The 23,419-nt window shown below is 37.8% G+C and overlaps 1 protein-coding gene across 1 annotated transcript in view; it reads left to right on the top strand.

The window, feature by feature from the left end:
* Positions 1-16,820, top strand: part of LOC102279830 (transmembrane protease serine 11G) — a 46,172-nt gene extending 29,352 nt beyond the window's left edge. The window contains exons 7-11 of the mRNA XM_070371890.1: positions 6,718-6,756; positions 7,681-7,852; positions 8,830-9,089; positions 13,832-13,974; positions 16,147-16,820. Of these exons, the coding sequence (XP_070227991.1) occupies positions 6,718-6,756; positions 7,681-7,852; positions 8,830-9,089; positions 13,832-13,974; positions 16,147-16,308 (776 nt within the window). The 3' untranslated portion in view covers positions 16,309-16,820. The remainder of the gene's footprint in view (positions 1-6,717; positions 6,757-7,680; positions 7,853-8,829; positions 9,090-13,831; positions 13,975-16,146) is intronic.
* The last annotated feature ends 6,599 nt before the right edge of the window (positions 16,821-23,419 follow it).

Genomic DNA, 23,419 nt, shown 5'->3' with positions numbered 1-23,419 from the left:
CACTCAGCCTTCTTTATGTTCCAACTCTCACATCTGTATGTGACTACTGGAAAAACAGCTTTGACTATATGGACCTTTGTTGGCAAAGTGATGTCTCTGCTTTTTAATATGCTGTCTAGGTTTGCCATAGCTTTCCATCCAAGGAGCAAGTATCTTTTAATTTAGTGGCTGCAGTCACTATCCACAGTGATTTTGGAGCCCAAGAAAATACAATCAGTCACTGTTTTTACTTTCCCCCATCTATCTGCCATGAAGTGAAGGGACCTGATGCCATGATCTTAGTGTTTTGAATATTGAGTTTTAAACCAGCTTTTTCATGCTCCTCTTTCACCCTCATCAAGAGGCTCTTTAGTTCCTTTTCACTTTCTGCCACTAGAGTTGTATCATCTGCATATCTGAGGTTGTTAATATTTCTCTCAGCAATCTTGATTCCAGCTTGTGAATCATCCAGCCTGGCATTTCACATACTCTGCATAGAAGTTAAACAATCAGGGTGACAATATATAGCCTTGACATATTCCTTTCCCAATTTTGAACCAGTCTGTTGTTCCATATCTGGTTCTAACTGTTGCTTCTTGTCCTGCATACAGGTTTCTCAGGAGACAGGTAAAATGGTCTGGTATTCTCATCTCTTGAAGAATTTACCAGTTTGTTTTATCCACATAGCCATAGGCTTTAATGTAATCAATGAAGCAGAAATAGTTATGCATGTGATAAAAATCTACTCTCTCCTACTAATATAGTAATACTTAATGCTTGGGTCTTTTTGATGCAATACTCTCTCCAATCTGAATTCAAAATGTAAGAATGGTCTGCACACAGATATCACAGTATGTGAGGTATAGCATGATTTGGCTCCAGTGAAAAGAAGTCTGATATTTTTTCTTGTACTCCCATAACCTTTTCTAGGCATGTAGGATAGGACTGGCCTAGGGAATAAAAGGAAAAGAAAAATGACACACCCTGATAGTACCTGTCTCAGGCATAAAGACACCATCTCATTTACAACAGACATATTTCTAGGTGATGAATGTTTGGGGCCTGAGATTAAACAAACCTTATTATAATTTGAAGACTACTCTTCAGTTCAGTTCAGTTCAGTCGCTCAGTCGTGTCTGACTCTTTTCGACCCCATGAATCGCAGCACGCCAGGCCTCCCTGTCCATTACCAACTCCCGGAGTTCACCCAGACTCACGTCCATCGAGTCAGTGATGCCATCCAGCCATCTCATCCTCTGTTGTCCCCTTCTCCTCCTGCCCCCAATCCCTCCCAGCATCAGAGTCTTTTCCAATGAGTCAACTCTTCGCATGAGGTGGCCCAAGTACTGGAGTTTCAGCTTTAGCATCATTCCTTCCAAAGAAATCCCAGGGCTGATCTCCTTCAGAATGGACTGTTTGGATCTCCTTGCAGTCCAAGGGACTCTCAAGAGTCTTCTCCAACACCACAGTTCAAAGGCATCAATTCTTCCGTGCTCAGCCTTCTTCACAGTCCAACTCACATCCATACATGACCACTGGAAAAACCATAGCCTTGACTAGAACGAACCTTTGTTGGCAAAGTAATGTCTCTGCTTTTGAATATGCTATTTAGGTTGGTCATAACCTTCCTTCCAAGGAGTAAGCGTCTTTTAATTTCATGGCTGCAGTCACCATCTGCAGCGATTTTGGAGCCCCAAAAAATAAAGTCTGACACTGTTTCCACCATTTCCCCATCTATTTCCCATGAAGTGATGGGACCAGATGCCACGATCTTCATTTTCTGAATGCTGAGCTTTAAGCCAACTTTTTCACTCTCCTCTTTCACTTTCATCAAGAGGCTTTTTAGTTCCTCTTCACTTTCTGCCATAAGGGTGGTGTCATCTGCATATTTGAGGTTATTGATATTTCTCCCAGCAATCTTGATTCCAGCTTGTGGTTCTTCCAGTCCAGCGTTTCTCATGATGTACTCTGCATATAAGTTAAATAAGCAGAGTGACAATATACAGCCTTGACGTACTCCTTTTCCTATTCGGAACCAGTCTGTTGTTCCATGTCCAGTTCTAACTGTTGCTCCCTGACCTGCATACAAATTTCTCAAGAGGCAGGTCAGGTGGTCTGATATTCCCATCTCTTCAAGAATTTTCCACAGTTTATTGTGATCCACACAGTCAAAGGCTTTGGCATAGTCAATAAAGCAGAAATAGATGTTTTTCTGGAACTCTCTTGCTTTTTCAATGATCCAGCGGATGTTGGCAATTTGATCTCTGGTTCCTCTGCCTTTTCTAAAACGAGCTTGAACATCAGGAAGTTCACGGTTCACATATTGCTGAAGCCTGGCTTGGAGAATTTTGAGCGTTACTTTACTAGCGTGTGAGATGAGTGCAATTGTGTGGTAGTTTGAGCATTCTTTGGCATTGCCTTTCTTTGGGATTGGAATGAACACTGACCTTTTCCAGTCCTGTGGCCACTGCTGAGTTTTCCAGATTTGCTGGCTGGCATATTGAGTGCAGCACTTTCACAGCATCATCTTTCAGGATTTGAAATAGCTCAACTGGAATTCCATCACCTCCACTAGCTTTGTTCGTAGTGATGCTTTCGAAGGCCCATTTGACCTCACATTCCAGGATGTCTGGCTCTAGGTCAGTGATCACACCATCATGATTATCTGGGTCATGAAGATCTTTTTGCACAGTTCTTCTGTGTATTCTTGTCACCTCTTCTTAATATCTTCTGCTTCTGTTAGGTCCATACCATTTCTGTCCTTTATTGTGCCCATCTTTGCATGAAATGTTTCCTTGGTATCTCTAACTTTCTTGAAGAGATCTCTAGTCTTCCCATTCTGTTGTTTTCCTTTATTTCTTTGCATTGATCGCTGAAGAAGGCTTTCTTGTCTGTTAGCCTTCTAAAAATTAACTTTGAAATGTTCATATTTTACCAGACTAAGGTGTGAAATGAGATTAATAAGCTGACAAGTTACCAATAAGTCTTCTCTTGGTACTTTTTTTCCCCAAATTGTTTAGAGGGCTAGAACAGATATATTATAATATGTTGAAGAGGAGAAAAGCATTGTGGATTTGACTAAAGAAGAAAAACAGCTTGAAGATAAAGACATGAAGTCTCTGTAAGTGATGTTCAGCATTCAGTTCTGCTAGTCGTGCAAATAGAACAGGGTAGATTCTGAATTCAGTGCATTGGGTTTAGACAGCAAAACAAGATTTTCTGAAAGAAACATTTTGTTAAAGAGGTGGAGGTATGTACAAAATTTTAATTTCAAAAAATTTAGATTTTGGCCTCCCATTAAGACAACTGTTAGAAACTGAAACTGCCTCATTTCTGTGTCTGTCCCCCCCAGTCTTACCCCCACTCTGTGATGTTAGTGGATTTAAGTTGTATACAGAGTTGCTGGATCAGGGCTGGGGGACTGGTCCATGCAGGCATCTGCTGGTGATCCATCCATCCAAAGATTTTCAGTTGCCTGTCTAAGCAAGTTACTGTTAAGACATTCCTCATTCCCATGGGAAGGTCTCCTAAGATTCATAATTTATCCTGAGACACTTCTGTCCTTATCAGGGTGCTTGAAAATTAATTCATATATTATTTTTAAAAATTTACTTCTCTGCAAAAGAGTGGTAAGTCCTTGAATACAGGAAATGTGTCTTCTGTAGATGTAATCACCTTCAGAAGATTAGCACAGAACTCAGTACAGGACAGGAACAGAGTATTTGCAAAACACTGTCTTTAACTCTGTAAACTAACTCAAGGTTTCAAAAAGTAAGCATGAAACAAAAGTAGTGTTTTAACATTAACGGATACCACAGAACACTGAGGAACCTGGAATCCTTCCTTTTCTCACCTAAGAGTTTTACAACTATGCTTTAGAAAGTAAGAGGTTATATATATATAATTTAAAAACCAAAAGTCGCATTTTATAGGGTAAGAGAACTCATTTAAATACATATAATATAAAGACAAATGCATGGAATGCACACTAGGAAGGACTGTAGGTGGTAGTGAAAAGAAACCAAGACTTGAAACCAGAAGACCTATGCCCTAGCAGCAAAAGTTGTAGCCTTCGATAAATTGTCGGACCTCTGTGTCTCGATTCCTGTTTCGCAAAATGAAAATAATAAGTGAAACTTATTCTTTAGGAAAACGTAAACATTTTGAAATGTACAAGAACAAGCAAATTAATGTAAAGTATCATTAAATGGATTTTCTTTGATATCTTTAACAATGTTGATCCTGAGAAGTTGGAGAATTGATTAACTTGTCTTTTTAAAAAAAAGAGAGCTTGGAAACTAAACACACAAATGGCTCCAAAACATAAATATTGAAAGAGTTATCTGAGAATATCTTGAGTCCAGCAGAAATCTGTTAAGCTTAGTCTTTTAAAGGTATTTTTTCCAGGATTATGATAAAGCTCAAGGAGAAGCTTTGAGTTTAGCCTTCAACTAAATTTTGTTTTGGGTAATGAATATTTAGTTATAATAGGAAAGGAATGACAACAAATCAAAAAATTATCTAAATATCATGTAATTCAGAAAAAAGAATGCTTTTTAAAAATCAATTTTAATTGGAGGATAATTGCTTTACAATGCTCTGTTTATTTCTGCCATGTAACAACATGAATCAGCCATAAGTATACATATGTTCCCTCTCTCCTGAACTTCCCTCCCACCCCTCACCCTATCCCATCCCTCTAGGTTGTCACAGAGCACCAGGTTAAGCTCCTTGTGTTACACAACAACTTCCCACAGCTATCTATTTTAATATGATAATGCATATGTTTCCATGCTACTCATTCAATTTGTCCCACCCTCTCCCCTTACTGTGTCTACAAGTCTGTTCTCTATGTCTGAGTCTCTATTCTTGCCCTGCAAATAGGTTCATCAGAATCATTTTTCTAGATTCCATATATATGCGTTAATATATGATATTTGCCTTTCTCTTTCTGACTTACTTCACTCTGTATAACAGGCTCTGTGTTCATCCACATCAGTTCAGCTGATTCAAATTCATTCCTTCATTCCTGGCTGAGTAATCATTGTATATGTGCATTGCAACTTCTTTATCCATCCGTCTGTTGTTTGTTTGTTTGTTTTTAAGGAATGTCCATACTGTTCTCCATAGTGGCTATGTTCATTTATATTACCACCAACAGTGCAAGAGTTTCCTTTTCCCCACATACTCTACAGCATTAACTGTTTATAGATTTTTTGATGATGGTCATTCTGACTGGTGGGAGATGATACCTCATTGTAGTTTTTATTTCCATTTCTCTAATAATAAGCAATGTTGAGTATCTTTTCATGTGTTTATTGGCCATCTGTATGTCTTCTTTGGAAAAATGTCTTTTTAGGGCTTCAGTACATTATTTGCTGGGCTGTTTAAAAACATCCTTTTTTTATTTGTTAGTTACTTCATGTTTCTCTGTAATATCTTACTATTTTTCCCTTATCTCTTTTTTTTTGCTGTACACTCTTCAAACATCAAAATTTTTATATTATTTTCTACAGAAAAAAGAGAAAGATAATTCAGACTTTCTACCAGCATGTTTGATAGGCTTTTAAATTATTATTTTGAAATAATTATAGATTTACATGAGGTTGCAAAGAAATTAATAGAGAAATCTCATGCACTTGCACCCTTCCCCCAGCCTTCCTTAATGCAGTACATTAAAACCAAGAAATTCAAATGGATACAATGCACAGAATTTATTCAGATTCCACAATAATATATGAACTAATGTGTGTGTGGATTTGTATGTACAGCTCTAGGCAATTTTATCACATATTGTATAACTACCATCAGCATCAATATATTCAACTGTACAATGTCAAGGATCTCTAGTGTTACTTCTTTAATGCCACACCTATTTCCTCTATCTATACCTAGCCCAACTACCACTAATCCATTTTTCATCTCTGTAGTTACATTATTTTATAGATTTCACATAAATAGAATTATATACTTGGTATCCTTTTGAGATTGACAATTTTTGTTCAACATATTTTGCTTGAGGTTCATCCTTCTTATTGTATCAATAGTTTGTTCCTTGTTATTGCTAGGCAGTTTTCATAGCATTCCGGTTTGTTTAACCACTCCTCTGCTGAAGAGCTTTTGGGTAGTTTCAAGTTTTTGGCTTCTACAATGAAGCTGCTATAAACATTCATGTCCAAGTTTTTTCATGAAAATGTCTTAATTCTTTGGGATAAATGTCTAAGAGTACAACTGCAGTTGATAAAAACATTTTTAGTTTTGAAAGGAACTACTAAACTATTTCTAAGAGTGGCTGTACCATTTTGCATTTCCTATTATATGAGTTACCCAATTTCTCTTCATCTTTGCCAAAATTTGGTGTTATCACTATTTTTCATTTTAGCCTTCCTGATAGGTGTGTAGTGATATCTACCTACACCCTCTTCTGTTTAACTTATATTTTAATAAATTGATGTGGGATTAATTAATTAGATGTAGTCATCCATTATGGCAAACAATATCCTTCCCCACGCCGATGATTTTATAATTATGAACAGGATTTTCCCAGAGGCTACATATAGTCAGAAGAAGAGTTTAATCTATGTCTAGGCCTCTACTTTTTGTAGAATTTTATTTAAATTAAGAATTTATTGACTCTTCAATTCCTCCGAAATAGAAACATTCATGTCGTGTAGACAGAGTATTTAAATTATAATTGTTCCACTGCTGACCAATTATCTTGTTTTTTTTTTTCCACAGCTATGAATAATGTACAAGCAGAGCACATCCTGAACAGCTGTAAGTTCAACATTATTATTGAGATGTACATAAATCAAATGCTTGCACATGTGCTCAGTCGTGTCCGACTCTTTATGACCCCATGGACTGTAGCACCAGTCTCCTCTGTCCATGGGATTTTCCAGGCAACAATATTGAAGTGGGTTGCCATTTCCTCCTCCAGAGTATCTTCCCGACCCAGGGATCTAACCCACATCTGCTGCATTGGCAGGCAGATTCCTTACCACTGAGCCACCTGGGAAGCCCACATAAATCAAATAATATAACCCAAAACACTTTTGGAATATCACTATTCCCATATAAACTTTTTCCTGGAAGTATATAACATCTTTTAATGGATACATAATTTAACTCTCCCCAAGGGGAAAAATTACTAATAATTGGAAATGTCTATATGGACATACTTGCTCTACTGCAAAGAAAATTTTGCTGATGACTTTTTTTTAACAATCCCTTTTAATTTTATCTTGTTTTTATTTGACACATTTTGTTAAAGCAGAAGATTTTGCTTAGAATTTAATGACATCCACTAACTTTAAATATGTGAACTTTGACATTTATGCTATTGTAGTGTAATGATTTTTTGTAACACTAGAGAAGTATTTTAGAAGAGTAAAAATGGTATTTTTCTGCTATAAGTACTGTACATTTCACACTCAAAATTGTAAAAAATCACTCGGGTAAATTTCTGCCTATAAAAATGTGATTCAGAAAATATGAAAAAATATTTAAAATGAAATTGCTGTAAGATGTATCAAATACTTTTTTAAGTTAATCCTTTTTTCAGTGTGAATAATTATTATTCTGTCATGCAGTTTTGATTAATTTTTAAGGTAAGGCAAGGTTACATTTCTGTCTTAATGTGCCAAGCATACTCACACACATTTATAACTCTGGAAATAACCGTCTAATTCCCTCTGACAGGTTGCGGTTTAGGGAGGGAGTTCCCATCCATGGAAAGAATTGCTTATGGTAATGTTGCAAAGAAAGCTGATTGGCCTTGGCAAGCCAGCCTGCAAGTTGATGGCATCCATTTCTGTGGAGCCACTTTGATTAGTAAAGTGTGGCTTCTGACTGCTGCTCATTGCTTTGATTCGTAAGTCCTCACCTGTACCAAACTCTCCATATATAACAGATCACCAATTTCATCTCCTCACCTTCACATCCTGTAATTATTATCCCCTTTTCATTGGTCATCTTAGACCTTAAAATGGTATACATAATTGTTCAGCAGACTTAGAAGAAGTAATAATTACTGCAGAATAGGAAAAACTTAGAATATTTTCAATTCCATCTGAATATAGATTCTCCAACAACCTCAACTTTAAAAACAAGTTAACATCACCAAAAGTTAAACACATACACACACACCAGTTTTCCTGAAATATACTGTACATTTCTTAAAATAAAACTCAGATAATAGTATCCCAACCCTCAAACTTACATCTAATTTTCCCACATGAATATCTGGTGCTGTGCTTTTATTATTGTATGCTTTTTGGTGACTTAACATACTGAACACTTGGGGATACTAAAGAGGTACAATAAACCTATTGAAATTCATATAAAATGGGAAAATATTCTGGATAAAATGTTTACTGAAAAGGAAGGATGTGAAAACAATATGAAAGTGGCTCCATCTCTCTCTCCTTCCCTCTCTCTTTTCTCTCTCCATAGATATACATACATTTATGTGCACAGATATGAGTACTTATGTGTGTGTACATGTGGGTACATAGGTCTAATTTTTATTTACTCGTATACTCATCAACTAATCTGAATTACTTTTACAACCAAAACGGTGATAATAAAGTTTCTTTTAAAAAAAATACAAACTTTCCCTCAAGGAGAGTGATTTTAAGCTATTTTAGAATGGGGAAGGGTTATTAGCAAAATGAAACAAAGCAGTCCCAGGGAGAAGCCACAGATAAAGAAAGTGGGAGGATCCCAAGCAACTACCACTTTAAACAATTTGCCCTTCCCCACCGTTATGTCCATGCTCGTTCAGAGTCCTGGGCAACTTCTGATCAGAAATGATCTAAACCAACCATAATCCTTTTAATCTGTGATCAGGTACAAAAACCCCAAACGCTGGACAGCTAGCTTTGGAACAACTCTAAGCCCCGCACTAATGAGACAAGAGGTGCAGTCGGTTGTCATTCATGAAGACTATGCTTCCCATAAGCATGATGATGACATCGCTCTGGTGAAGCTCTCCGCCCCTGTCATATTTTCGGATGAGGTGCACAGAGTCTGTCTCCCGGATGCTACTTTTGAAGCCTTGCCTGAGAGCAAAGTGTTTGTCACTGGATGGGGAGCTCTAAAAGCAAATGGTGAGTATCTCAGTAAAAACGTACAAATGAAAAAAGAAAACTCATCCTCCATTGGAATGCATGCGTGCATGCTAAATCGCTTCAGTCATGTCCAACTCTTTGTGACCCTCTGAACCATAGCCTGCCAGGCTCCTCTGTCCATGGGATTCTCCAGGCAAGAATACTGGAGTGGGTTCCCATTCCCTCCTCCAGAGGATCTTCTCCCCCATTGGAAGAGATATAAGATACAAAATCAAAATATAGAAAATAGATGAAATCAAGATGTCACATGAAAAATATGGCTGAAACAAGATATAAACCCTTGGTGATGGACAGGGAAGCCTGGCATGCTGCAGTCCATGGGGTCACAAAGAGTCGAACATGACTGAGTGACTAAACTAATGGTAAATTATTAAAACTACTATTAAACAGTGCCTGCATGTATTATCTTCTTTATGGGGTATTTTGGAATCTATGTAGCTATAGCTTTCCTTTAAAAAAAAAATGGTAACCTACTCCAATATTCTTGCCTGAGAAACCCCATGGACAGAGGAGCCTAGTAGGCTACCCTAGTAGCCTGGGGTGTCAGAAGAGTCAGACACAACTTAGTGACTAAACACAACTTTCCATATAATGTTATTCTTTCTTTTGTTGCCTTTTGTACACAGAGATTGTTATGGTTGATGATTCTTAAAGTATGTAATTTGTGAGCAGTAATAATGACAAGGTTTCTGTACTGTACACAAATACAGTTAAACAGAAATACCTTAGGCAAGCAATTTGAATGGTGTTCTTGATGCTAAACATTAAAGGAGCCCTTTGTATCCATGTCGGACACAACTGAGTGACTGAACTGAACTTGTATCCATGTGTCTATGAAAGAGTTTTTGAGCCTGAGACTTTATAAATTTGACAGACATAACATTTTTCTACACTTAATAATATACAATAAACTACAAAGAGAGAACTTTAGAGCCTGATTTTAGTTTCCAGGTCCCATGTCTCTTGGTTGGCTTTATTACATATAATTTAATCTGCTTTTGAATTTCTGACTCTTATAGGCTTCCCTGGGGGCTCAGTGTTAAAGAATTTGCCTGCCAATGCAGGAGACACAAGTTCCAACCCTGGGTTGGGAATATCCAATGGAGAAGGAAATGACAACCTAATCCTGTATTCTTGCTAGAAAATCTAATGGACAGAAAAACCTGGTGGGCTCTAGTACATAGGGTCGCAAAAGAATCAGACAAGAGTAAAATACGAGCAGCAATATAGACTCTTATAATGGCATTACAGTCTTGTTTGTGTCCTTGCTCAAGGTATAGCTTTTATCTGAGTCTTTATCAAGTAGCAGTTAGTATTTTCCATCAATAAGATTTTTAAATTAACATGTATATATATACATACACACATATATATATTTAGACATAATGCTATTGCACACTTACTATCAGTGCAGTTCAGTTCAGGTGCTCAGTCGTGTTTGACTCTTTGCGACTTCATGAATCGCAGCATGCCAGGCCTCCCTCTACATCACCAACTCCCGGAGTTCACCCAAATTCATGTGCATCGAATCGGTGATGCCATCCAGTCATCTCATCCTCTGTCATCCCCTTCTCCTCCTGTGCCCAATCCCTCCAAGCATCAGGGTCTTTTTCAATGAGTCAACTCTTCATATGAGGTGGCCAAAGTATTGGAGATTCAGCCTCAGCATCATTCCTTCCAATGAACACCCAGGACTGGTCTCCTTTAGGATGGACTGGCTGGATCTCCTTGCACCACAAGGGACTCGCAAGAGTCTTCTCCAACACCACAGTTCAAAAGCATCAGTTCTTCGGCACTCAGCTTTCTTCACAGTCCAACTCTCACATCCACACATGACCACTGGAAAAACCATAGCCTTGACTAGATGGACCTTTGTTGGCAAAGTAATATCTCTGCTTTTCAATATGCTATCTAGGTTGGTCATAACTTTCCTTCCCAGGAGTAACCATCTTTTAATTTCATGGCCTCAATCACCATCTGCAGTGATTTTGGAGCCCAAATAAATAAAGTCAGACACTGTTTCCACTGTTTGCCCATCTATTTGCCATGAAGTGATGGGACCAGATGCCACGATCTTCATTTTCTGAATGTTGAGCTTTAAGCCAACTTTTTCACTCTCCTCTTTCACTTTCATCAAGAGGCTTTTTAGTTCCTCTTCACTTTCTGCCATAAGGGTGGTGTCATCTGCATATCTGAGGTTATTGATATTTCTCCCAGCAATCTTGATTCCAGCTTGTGCTTCTTCCAGCCCAGCATTTCTCATGATGTACTCTGCATATAAGTTAAATAAGCAGGGTGACAATATACAGCCTTGACGTACTCCTTTTCCTATTTGGAACCAGTCTGTTGTTGCATGTCCAGTTCTAACTGTTGCTTCTGACCTGCATACAGGTTTCTCAAGAGGCAGGTCAGGTGGTCTGGTATTCCCATCTCTTTCAGAATTTCCCACAGTTTATTGTGATCCACACAGTCAAAGGCTTTGGCATAGTCAATAAAGCAGAAATAGATGTTTTTCTGGAACTCTCTTGCTTTTTCCATGATCCAGCAGATGTTGGCATTTGATCACTGGTTCCTCTGCCTTTTCTGAAATCAGCTTGAACATCTGGAAGTTCACCGTTCATGTATTGCTAAAGCCTGGCTTGGAGAATTTTGAGCATTACTTTACTAGCATGTGAGATGAGTGCAATTGTGCAGTAGTTTGAGCATTCTTTGGCATTGCCTTTCTTTGGGATTGGAATGAACACTGACCTTTTCCAGTCCTGTGGCCACTGCTGAGTTTTCCAGATTTGCTGGCTGGCATATTGAGTGCAGCACTTTCACAGCATCATCTTTCAGGATTTGAAATAGCTCGACTGCAATTCCATCACCTCCACTAGCTTTGTTCATAGTGATGCTTTCTAAGGCCCACTTCACTTGACATTCCAGGATGTCTGGCTCTAGGTGAGTGATCACACCATCGTGATTATCTGGGTTGTGAAGATCTTTTTTGTACAGTTCTTCTGTGTATTCTTGTCACCTCTTCTTAATATCTTCTGCTTCTGTTAGGTCCATACCATTTCTGTCCTTTATCGAGCCCATCTTTGCATGAAATGTTCCCTTGGTATCTCTAATTTTCTTGAAGAGATCTCTAGTCTTTCCCATTCTGTTGTTTTCCTCTATTTCTTTGCATTGATTGCTGAGGAAGGCTTTCTTATCTCTCCTTGCTATTCCTTGGAACTCTGCATTCAAATGGGAATATCTTTCCTTTTCTCCTTTGCTTTTCGCTTCTCTTCTTTTCACAGCTATTTGTAAGGCCTCCCCAGACAGCCACTTTGCCTTTTTTGCATTTCTTTTCCATAGGGATGGTCTTGATCCCTGTCTCCTGTACAATGTCATGAACCTCAGTCCATAGTTCATCAGGCACTTTATCAGATCTAATCCCTTAAATCTATTTCTCACTTCCACTGTATAATCATAAGGGATTTGATTTAGGTAATACCTGAATGGTCTAGTGGTTTTTCCTACTTTCTTCAATTTAAGTCTGAATTTGGCAATAAGGAGTTCACGATCTGAGCCACGGTCAGCTCCCGGTCTTGTTTTTGCTGACTGTATAGAGCTTCTCCATCTTTGGCTGCAAAGAATATAATCAATCTGATTTCAGTATTGACCATCTGGTGATGTCCATGTGCAGAGTCTTCTCTTGTCTTGTTGGAAGAGGGTGTTTGCTATGACCAGTGCATTCTCCTGGCAAAACTCTATTAGCCTTTGCCCTGCTTCATTCCGTATTCCAAGACCAAATTTGCCTGTTACTCCAGGTGTGTCTTAACTTCTTACTTTTGCATTCCAGTCCCCTATAATGAAAAGGACATCTTTTTGAGGTGTTAGTTCTCAAAGGTCTTGTAGGTCTTCACAGAACTGTTCAACTTCAGCTTCTTCAGCGTTACTGGTTGGGGCATAGGCTTGGATCACCGTGATATTGAATGGTTTGCCTTGGAAACTAACAGAGATCATTCTGTTGTTTTTGAGACTTCATCCAAGTACTGCATTTCAGACTCTTTTGTTGGCCATGATGGTTACTCCATTTCTTCCTAGGGATTCCTGCCCACAGTAGTAGATATAATGGTCATCTGAGTTAAATTCACCCATTCCAGTGTTTACACTATACACTTACTATAGTATAGTGTAAACATTACTTTTCATATGTACTGTAAAGTAAAAAATATTTGTATGACTGGCTGTATTGAGATATTAGCTTCAGTGTGGTGGTCTGGAACCAAACTTGCAATGTCTCTGAGATATGCTTGTATAGCTGTGTGGTTTGTCAAATGATGAGGCAGATTTTCAGATAAGGTAAGGTAAACTGTCACAGATTATCCCAGGTGGTGAGGAATCCCCTGAGTTTAAATAACATTATCCTTCATGTAACTATGTGATCACAGCTAAGACTCAAAACCAGGTGAGCTTTGGTTTCCTCATCTGAAAAAAAGAACATTCACATCTATCTTTGATGATGGTAGCTAAGATTAAATAAAATAGTAGGAGTCAGTTTGCCAAGCATGGTACCTAGCACATAGGAGATACCCTAGAAATAAAACTTGAATCTGAACACTGTCATCGAGTCCAGAGTTATATTACCTCTAGAAATATGTTTTATCACTGGTTCATCATTGGCAAGAAACAACAATTAACTATCATAAGCAATAATATGGAAATTCTTCATCTGTTTATTTTTTTCTCTTTAGGTCCCTTTCCCAATACTCTGAGAGAAGTTGAAGTAGAGATCATAAGTAATGATATATGTAATCAAATTCATGTATATGGTGGAGCTGTATCATCAGGAATGATATGTGCTGGATTCTTGAAAGGAAAACTAGATGCCTGTGAAGTAAGAATATATTCACATCTACAAAATGAATCTGTTACTAGAGATGACTTGACTGAACATAGACTAATGTCACTTTATGTGACTCTATGAAATTAAATTTGTGGAGGAGAGAGAATAGCAGAGTATACAGAGTTACATTAAAACAGATAACCAACAAGGACATACCATATAGCACAGGGGATTCTGCTCAATATTCTGTAATAATGTAAATGGGAAAAGAATTTGAAAAACCATAGATACATGTATATGCATAACTGAATCACTTTCTTGTACATCTGAAGTTAACACAACATTGTTAATCAACTATACTCCTATATAAAATTGAAATTTAAAAAACTTGAATAAAATTTTAAAAAACAGGCATGATTAGAAATTTTTTAAAAAAGTTACAGGGACCAAAAGAGCAATAAGAAATCGTCCTCGTTTCCTATTGTCTAGTGCTGTGCTTAGTCGCTCAGTCGTGTCCAACTCTTTGCAACCCTGCGGACTGTAACCCACCAGGCTCTTCTGTCTGTGGGGATTCTCAAGGCTAGAACACTGGAGTGGGTTGCTGTGCCCTCCTCCAGGGGATCTTCCCAATGCAGGCATTGAACCCAGGTCTCCCGCATTGCAGGTGGATTCTTTACCATTTGAGCCACCAGGGAAGCCCAGAGCCATGTGTAAAGAATAATCACCAGCTGCAAACTGGTGGGCTCTGATTAAAGAAAAGCACTTCTTGTAGAAGAGAGATATATAATCATTGCTTCAAGCCATAGTCAGACTCTCTAGTTAGGTATCTTATCCCTCTAATTGCAAGGCGCTGTGGCCTGGGACCTGCAGATGTCTCCACAGCCAGTAGAGCATCATCCCACCAGTGCTTGAACCTTTGAACTTAAACAGTGTACATCACATAGAATTATACTACTTAAGTGAGAAATATCTATATATTCATTTTAAAGTGTTATCTCACAAATCATGTACTAATTAAATAAATTACATTTCCCTCAATCTTACAGAGCATTAATTTTAATCATTAAGCATTTAAAGAAAACACATTGTAAAGTATGGCTATTTCAAGGACTGAAAATAAATAATTAAACCTCCTGCCTATAGCATTGGAAACTGAATCCAACGGTTTAGCGATTCAATGTTTGAAATAGATTCAGCTCCACAAAAAAAGGAATCTGTTGAATAGAGACTTGTATCTGAGTTTATTTCGTAAGAGAGCAGATGTTCTCATTCTGTTGGTTCATGCTCCCTTGCTTCCTTCACCTCTTGTATACTAAGAACCTAAATTAGGATTTAGGACTTTGGGAAAGAAGATCAGGATGATTGCTTTTGGTACACCAGCAGGATTGCTTTTGGTAGACCAGAGTTCTTACTCTCTGTCCACTGGGCATGAGAGCGTACTAAGAAGTATGTGATGGGAAGAGAGTTTAAAGGCACAAGACTCTAAGAACCCTGCCTTCTTCAAACAGAATCAGCTCTCTTTTTTAAAAGAAACATCTGGAAGGAGTTTCCACATAATATTTCTTTTACATGAATAAACTCATTGCTAAAAGATAAAGTTAAAAATCATTTGTGAAAGGGTTAAATACATCAGGGAAGCCTTCTTGATTCCTACACTCAAACCAGTTCACTTGGGAGCAAAACTCTGTGTGTAATCAACGATGCACATTTATTTGGAATGTCCTTTGCCTATCTTTCTCCTCTCAAACCTATTGCTACACAGTGATACAGTGCCTCAGACACTTTCCTATCAACTGGTGGAGCAAGCTGGGGATTCAGATTCAAAGCATGAGATTATTCCTACCTAACAGATTTAGGAGAGGCTTCATGGCAGAAGTGACACTTGAGGTCACGTTTATGTAAGAAACTGATGCTTAGACCTAGGTTCAACTTGTGCTGTCTGCTGAGACCAAGCAAAACTAAAAACTATACAAGGATAAAACTGAAACCTCAACTTTAGTCACACTACCTTCCAGAAAGAGACATTAATAGAGATAAACAGAGATAATCAGATAACAGATAATAAGAACCTCAACTATTAAATTAATGGTGAGTAAAACAGAACTTGTCTTTCATATTTCAACTTAAAATGTTATTTATTAGACATTCAGATTCTGATTAACTTGTATTTCTGACACCCCTTTATTTATCACATTGATCTTTTTTTTCCTTCCCACTTGCCAGGGTGATTCTGGAGGACCTCTGGTTATACCACGTGATGGAAACATCTGGTATCTTATCGGAATAGTAAGCTGGGGAATGGACTGTGGGAAAGAAAACAAGCCTGGAGTCTATACCAAAGTGACTCGTTATCGGGACTGGATTAAGTCTAAAACTGACATCTAATGTAATAATCACCTCTACATCCAAAATGTAAATGCCATGTGTGGCCTCTGGCAATATCATGTGCTGCTATGTATATTGTCAAGATGCAAATAAGCCTGTTCTGACAACTCTCCTCTAACATGTGAGGAAAGAAGGCTTTCTTTCACATCACCTGAAGTGTCTCACTGACCATAGTGTTAACTCCAGTAAGATCTGCCATTGCTGCTAAGTGTCTCTGATTGCCTCCTGGCTCATCTTTTGGTTTCTACTACACACTTTCCATTTTAGAAAAATCCAGCAGTTTAATCAGATGAGTACCAGCTGGCTAAGTATTCCTTATTTTTTTCCTGCACAGCATACTGCCCTTCCCTGACTTCATAGTTTTTAGCTTCCTCCTCAAATAATCCTCATTCAGGATCTGTAGGTTCACTGCACCAGACAAATCCAGGTGATTCATTTTGGCTGACATTAATGCAAACGATGAAGAGGCATTAGACATGAAACCAGGACTCAAGAGATGGCACTGCAAGAGTCCTTTCCCCTTTGCCCTCAGATGTTCATTTAACCTCTTTCTGAAACTTGAAAAATCTTGACATTTAAATTTACACCCAACAATGCACATTTTAAACTCTTTAAACAACTACAATAATGTTCACTTTAGAACAATGAATAAATCTTTGGATCAGATAGTAGGAGAACTGGAAATATTGCCAAGGACAGGATTTGTTTCAAACTATGTAAAAATGACTTTTGATATTCAGGAAATAAAAGCAGTTCCTTGGCCTTTTCGTCAGGTGGGGAATGAGAAGAGGCAAGGACTTAGTGAGAGAAGTTACTTTCCAGCTCTAAAAAATGGAAAATGTTCTGGTTCTGGTGTAACTGTACTTTTTACTTCTGTTTAATTACTTACTAATGCAGTTTATTTCTTAAACCATTTTATTTTCAACTTCAGAACACTTAAGGGACCCACAGAATGAGATGCCAGTATAAATTATACATTCATAAATATATGAGAAATCAACAGAAAATTAGAAATTCATTTAGTTTGATATGAGTTTGGGAAAGACTTTATTGTATAATATTTAAATTTACTTTTACAAATGGTAGTCATTCTTTGCAGAATTGTATTTATAAAGAATATTCAAATAAGAAAGCATCTTTGGAATGGTTTAGTAATGATATAGTCATTTTATATGTATTTAAATGCATATTTTGTGGCACTGTACATGACTAGTGTTCAGCAAAACTCAAACTTTTCTTGTGCATCTGAACTTTATTTGGCTCCCCCTCCTGTTACAATTAATTTAGTTGATGAAATAACTGCCACGTGAAGACATTTTGAGTTTTATATCAAGTAAGAGTCTTTCTTCTCCCACATAATATTATATTGTAAATTAAAATGTGTTTATAATGATAAATTCAGACTCATTATCTTTGAATCATCACTACAGGGCAGGGTTTCTCAACCTTGGTACCATTGACATTGTGTCAGGTAATTCTTTCTTGGGGCCGAGGCGGAGGCGGGGGAGGTTTGAGGGGCGGCAGAATCTTCTACAGTGTAGAATGATTAGCAGCTTTCTTTCCCTCTGTACCCTAGGTGCCAGTGGTAACTCTATCAAGTTGTAACAAATAAAAATGTACCCAGACATTGTCAAATGTCCCCCAAGGAGCAAAATCACCCCCCAGGGGAGAACCACTGCCATGGAATCAATAGAGAAAAAGAGTCATTGTTAAAAATCTTGCACCCACAATTGCCTTACATGAGTTTGAAAATATCTTTCTTCTCATCCTTTATATAATGTTGATACACTGAGAATGCCAAAATGCCATTTATCATGATGGTATTTAGACACTCATATCTAAACAATCCAAGCCAAATTAAGATCATTTGGGAATTGAAACTAGTTGGATAAAGGAGGCAGTTTGAAGACTGAGTTGCTACAAGCAAATAATTCATCTCTAGTTGGGCAGATGGGTGGATGGATGGATGGATGGTTGGATGGATAGATATAGACCTAAATAGATAAATCTATTTATCTAGAGATATAGAGAGATTATATAGATATTGATATAAATATTTATCTAGAGGCATAAATGTCAAATAACTAAATCCTGAGTAATTTTTATCTATTAAGTATCCTTGCAATATATAAACAGATACCATTTGAAAGAGTATTACATAATGAGTTGAGGCAGAATGTTTCAGACCATCATTCACTAACACTGTAGACTGAAGAATAGAGAATCATGTAGCATTACTATGCACTAAAATCTGGATTGTCTAATATAGTTGACACTAGCCAGTTGAGGCTATTTAGATATAAATTAATTTAAATTAATACAATTAAAATTTATTTCTTCAGTCATACAAATCACATTGTTTTCAACAATTAAGGTCATTTCCTTTTTTCTAAACAAAAAATTGAACAAGAACCATATTTCAAATCCCTTTTCTGCTGGAACCAGAAAGATGTAGATACAAATATGTTTTAAAGCATTACCCTGAACACTTTTACACTCATGTAATTTAACTTCATAAAAATCAGAGTATAAAACACATATGTAATCTAAATATTCTTAAGCCCCAAGTGAAACTGCATAAATGTTAGTATTCATCAGCTACATAAACAAATCACAATTTAAACACAAAATCACTACCTGTGACTAGCGGCTACCAGATTGGGTAGCACAGATATACATCATTTTCATTGCAGAAAGTTTTATTGGACATCACTGACCTAGCATATTTGATGCAACTACTTACATAATAACTTATTCATCTAACAAACATTTCTTAAATCTCTATGCTTTAGACATTGGGTATTCTAGACAATGGGTACACCGTTGTATATAAACCTGAGTCCTATGCTCAAGACCACTTAAAGAACAAAAAGTATTTTTTTAAACTGCTGTTGAAAGTAGCAGACCCTTTGGAGAGTATGGTTAGGCAGGCAAAGCATGACCACTTTTGGCCTCTCGTTCCTCTGGAGCTGCTGACCCACTAGTGGAGAGGGGATCTGTATGATCTACAGCAGGTCCACAGGGACCCACAGGTAGAAATGGGGCCTTCCAATTTCCCTTAGATAAAGATCCTAGAACTTCCTCAATTAGTAGCGTATTAAAGAATCAAAGAGAGGTGTTTTTTTTGGTTACTTTTTAAATCAATAGGGAATTTCTTGTAAACACAAAAGCTATGTTAAAGGCAACCAAACAAGAGTAGCAAATAATGAGGTGTATGAGAGTGACTTAGTCACACAGAAAAGAAATATCAAATTACAGGTTAAGCAAGAAGTCAACCCAAGAAAACAAGGATTGGATTGTGCAATCTGTTAATGTAGATTTATTATAGATGAATCTATAAAATATGAAAACAACAAATCACTGTGACCCACACCTATGTTTATTCAAACGTTGCAAGGACCTAAGAAACTTAGGAAACCTAAGAAACTTAGACCAAATGTTACTATGCTGCCATCTCCTGGTTCATATTATTTTAAAATATATTTTATTGTTGTTTCATTTCAAGATATGAAATTACAGGAGCTGTTTGCTAAACATAAAGCAGTACAGAGATAACTCTGGCAATACCTCTCCAATTTTTTCCTAAGATAACCAAGTTTAAAGTTCTATATATGTTTCTATTGGGCTGGACAATAAGTTCGTTCAGGTTTTTCTGTTACAGCATATGGAAAAATCCGTACAAATTTCTTGGTCAACCGATTATGTTGTTTTCTATAATATAAATGAACATATAATATATACGAACATATCTATTCACTTATAAATAACTTACCCACCTTTTCCCCCCAAAATGATATTATTTTGGCCTATCTTGAACCAGAGTATGTAGGAGGGTGGGCCACTGAAGCCTAGAATGTAATGAGCAAATAGTTGAAAGAAGTTTTTTTAAGTTTTACTCAGTCCCCCAGGACCCTGCCTTGCCCTATACTACCTTGAGACAACGTTCACCTGTTTTTCATACCAGTCTAGACTCAGCAACCCAAACCACCAATTTTGGAAGTATCAGGGAAAATTCATACAAAGGAGAGAAACTTCTGGAAAAGATAGCAAATGATCAGCTGCTTTCAGGTCTTCTTTTCCTCACCCTCCCTCCTCCAGCCTTCCAGCACTGGTGAACTGAAGTCTAAGAACAATATGACGTCTCCTGAGTGCTGCTTCACTCTGAGAACCCAGATCTGTAGCTATTAGTATCATGGTCAGCCTTCACCTGCAGAGGAGCGCCAACACTGAACTTCTTAACTATGCTCAAGCCCCTCCCACCAGCTCAGTTTTGGTAAGCGGCATGGGCCTGACCATGGTACATATCCACCGGTGGGTCTCCTGGTTTCATATAATACCTGTTCCAGAATGGCCATTTTCCTTGGCCTTTTTATTTCTTTCTCCAGTATCTGCCCGGCCAACTAGGGAATTTCTGCTTCAGTCAGTCTTAATTGTGCTTCTTCCAGTCTGTTAAGATCTACTCTTCTAAGTGTGCCTAATCTCCTTGATCCTTGCCAGGATGTTAAATTCCCTACCTCAAGAAGGTCAATGGATTCTTAGTTATCCCATCTTCAGTTCAGCCCTCCTTCATCAGGCAACTTCAGAACCCAATGCCAGGAACAGGAATACTCCTCTGCCAGCACATACTCACTAATTCTTATAACTTCTTCAGTGCATAGTCTCCTTACCTCCTTCTCAGGCCCAGCACATTCTTAGCTGAGTTAATGGTATGGTTGTCAATAGAGGAGGGGGGCTATCTCTTGAGGAGCCATTGGTTGCCAGGTGAGGGAAAGGGCTCTGCAGCTCTTCCAGCATGGGAGAAGTGTTGGCTCCTAAAAGGAACAAGGGGCTGAGGTTCAGGAAATCTGCAGGACTAATACCAATATCTTTCCACCTGTCTCCATCTTACATTTCAAGATTCCAGGTTTTCTTTGTGTGTGTGTTAGTTACTCAGTCGTATCTGACTCTTTGAGATCCCACAGACTATAGCCCACGAGGCTCCTCTGTCCATGGGATTCTCCAGGCAAAAATACTGGAATGGGTTGCCTTGCCCTCCTCCAGGGAATCTTTCTGACCCAGGGATTAAACCTGCATCTCTTACGTCTCCTGCATTGGCAGGTATGCTTAACCTTTAACTGATTTTAAACAACCTTCAATTTCTCCTTATCTCTCTGCAGGGCAATGATACAATTTAACAGTAACCAGCCAATTCCACTATCTTTGTAGGCATTCTTCCTTCTCATCCCTTAATTGCTGAACCATCACCCCTACAATCATGTCCCCTCCACCAGGAAGTTTTCCGAGATCACTGTTGGCGAAATCTTTAGCAAATTAGATGTCACCTCCTGCCACGGATTATCTGTGCCTCACATGCCACTCAGAATGTCCTCTTTACCAATAGGTGGGGAAATAAGTTTTTTGATCTTCAATTTTCTGAAATCACTCAATCATACCCCATAGTTGGATTTAAGGCACAAGAGATTTATAGGGGTAAATTTCTGTGAAAAAAGTGGGACATATGTTGGAAGAGGAAAAGAGACCCTTCAAGATGCAGTTCAGGTCCAAAATTTGTGTAGTAAAGGGGAAAAGAAGAGTTTGGGAAAAAAGTATCACTTGGCAGTGCGGGTGCAAGAAAATTTGGCCAAGCCTATGGGGAGTCTTCAAATTAAAGTCAACCATCAGAGAAGTTCCACATTTTCTAAGAATATGCTTGCCTTAATACGCCTGCTGTGTGCTTGTATACTGCTTCTATTAGGTAAATAACACCATGGATAGAATGGAAAAAAGATATTTAAAGTGTTTAAAATTGAACAGGTAGTGATGTCTTTAGCAAAATATAAAATACTCTTGCAAATCAACAAAGAAAGGAACAACCATATTAGAAATATGGACAAATGATATGAAATGGCAATTTATAAAAAAGAAGCAAGCATATAAAACAAATGCTTAAAGAATTAGTATTCAGATTATTCAAATACAGTTAAAGCAAATGTAAGGCAGGGCTTTATACCTAATAAGCAAGTAGAATAATAGCAAGTGCAAGGAAGGATGTAAACCTTCATGAACTACTGATATTTGCATCAGTTTTAGTTAAATTATGTATACACTTGTCCTGCTGCTGCTGCTAAGTCACTTCAGTCGTGTCTGACTCTGTGTGACCCCATAGACGGCAGCCCATCAGGCTCCCCTGTCCCTGGAATTCTCCAGGCAAGAACACTGGAGTGGGTTGCCATTTCCTTCTCCAATGCATGAAAGTGAAAAGTGAAAGTGAAGTCGCTCAGTCGTGTCCGATCCTCAGCGACCCCATGGACTGCAGCCTACCAGGCTCCTCCATCCATGGAATTTTCCAGACAGGAGTACTGGAGTGGGGTGCCATTGCCTTCTCCAATACACTTGTCCTATGACCCCCAAATTCTAAAATATATCATATCATGCACAAAGTCAATTTCAAATTGTTTCCTTCTACATTTTCTTCAGATCAGATAACTTGGAAAAGTTTTAATTTTCTCATATAATTTCATGTTCAAGCTAAACATCAAGAACACAGGAAATCTTCATTTAACAACAGTTTAGCTATGAGAGTAGAAGACTTATGACAGAAAGAAAAGCATGCATTCTCAAGTAATGCTGTTAGCCTTCACAGTCTTGAGAATTGATGACCCATCTCTATTGTTGAAGGAAGGAGAGAGTGTTTTCTCACTTTGAATAAATTTCCCTAGGCTGTTAGAGTAAGCAGTAAATGATGACCCTGGCATTCTATGCAAAATAAATGACATATTTTCATCTTTCAGAGATGCAAGGAGTAGAGGGAAGGTTTTGAACATTAATCTTTAATTTTAATAGATTCTTATATTTATAACTAATACCTGTAACTGCATTAACTCACAATTTTGATTGAAATTAATACATTATCAAATTTTCTTCCTTTTTTCTACTTAATGTAAGATGTAAACAGTATGATATCCATGCCAATGATATTCCTAGATTATAATGCAAGCCACGTTCTTTCTTTTGCACAGAACAGGGTAAACAGGCTTCTGAAACCTCTAGGGCAATAGCTTTCATGGGGACCATCTCTCAGGAGACAGAGATGCTAAGTAAGTGGGATTCCAGTTTTGTCCTGCTCAACTCA

The sequence above is a fragment of the Bos mutus genome, chromosome 6 (assembly GCF_027580195.1).
Source record: "Bos mutus isolate GX-2022 chromosome 6, NWIPB_WYAK_1.1, whole genome shotgun sequence".
In the NCBI taxonomy this organism is placed as follows: Eukaryota; Metazoa; Chordata; class Mammalia; order Artiodactyla; family Bovidae; genus Bos; species Bos mutus.
This window is presented reverse-complemented; position numbering and strand designations above follow the sequence as displayed.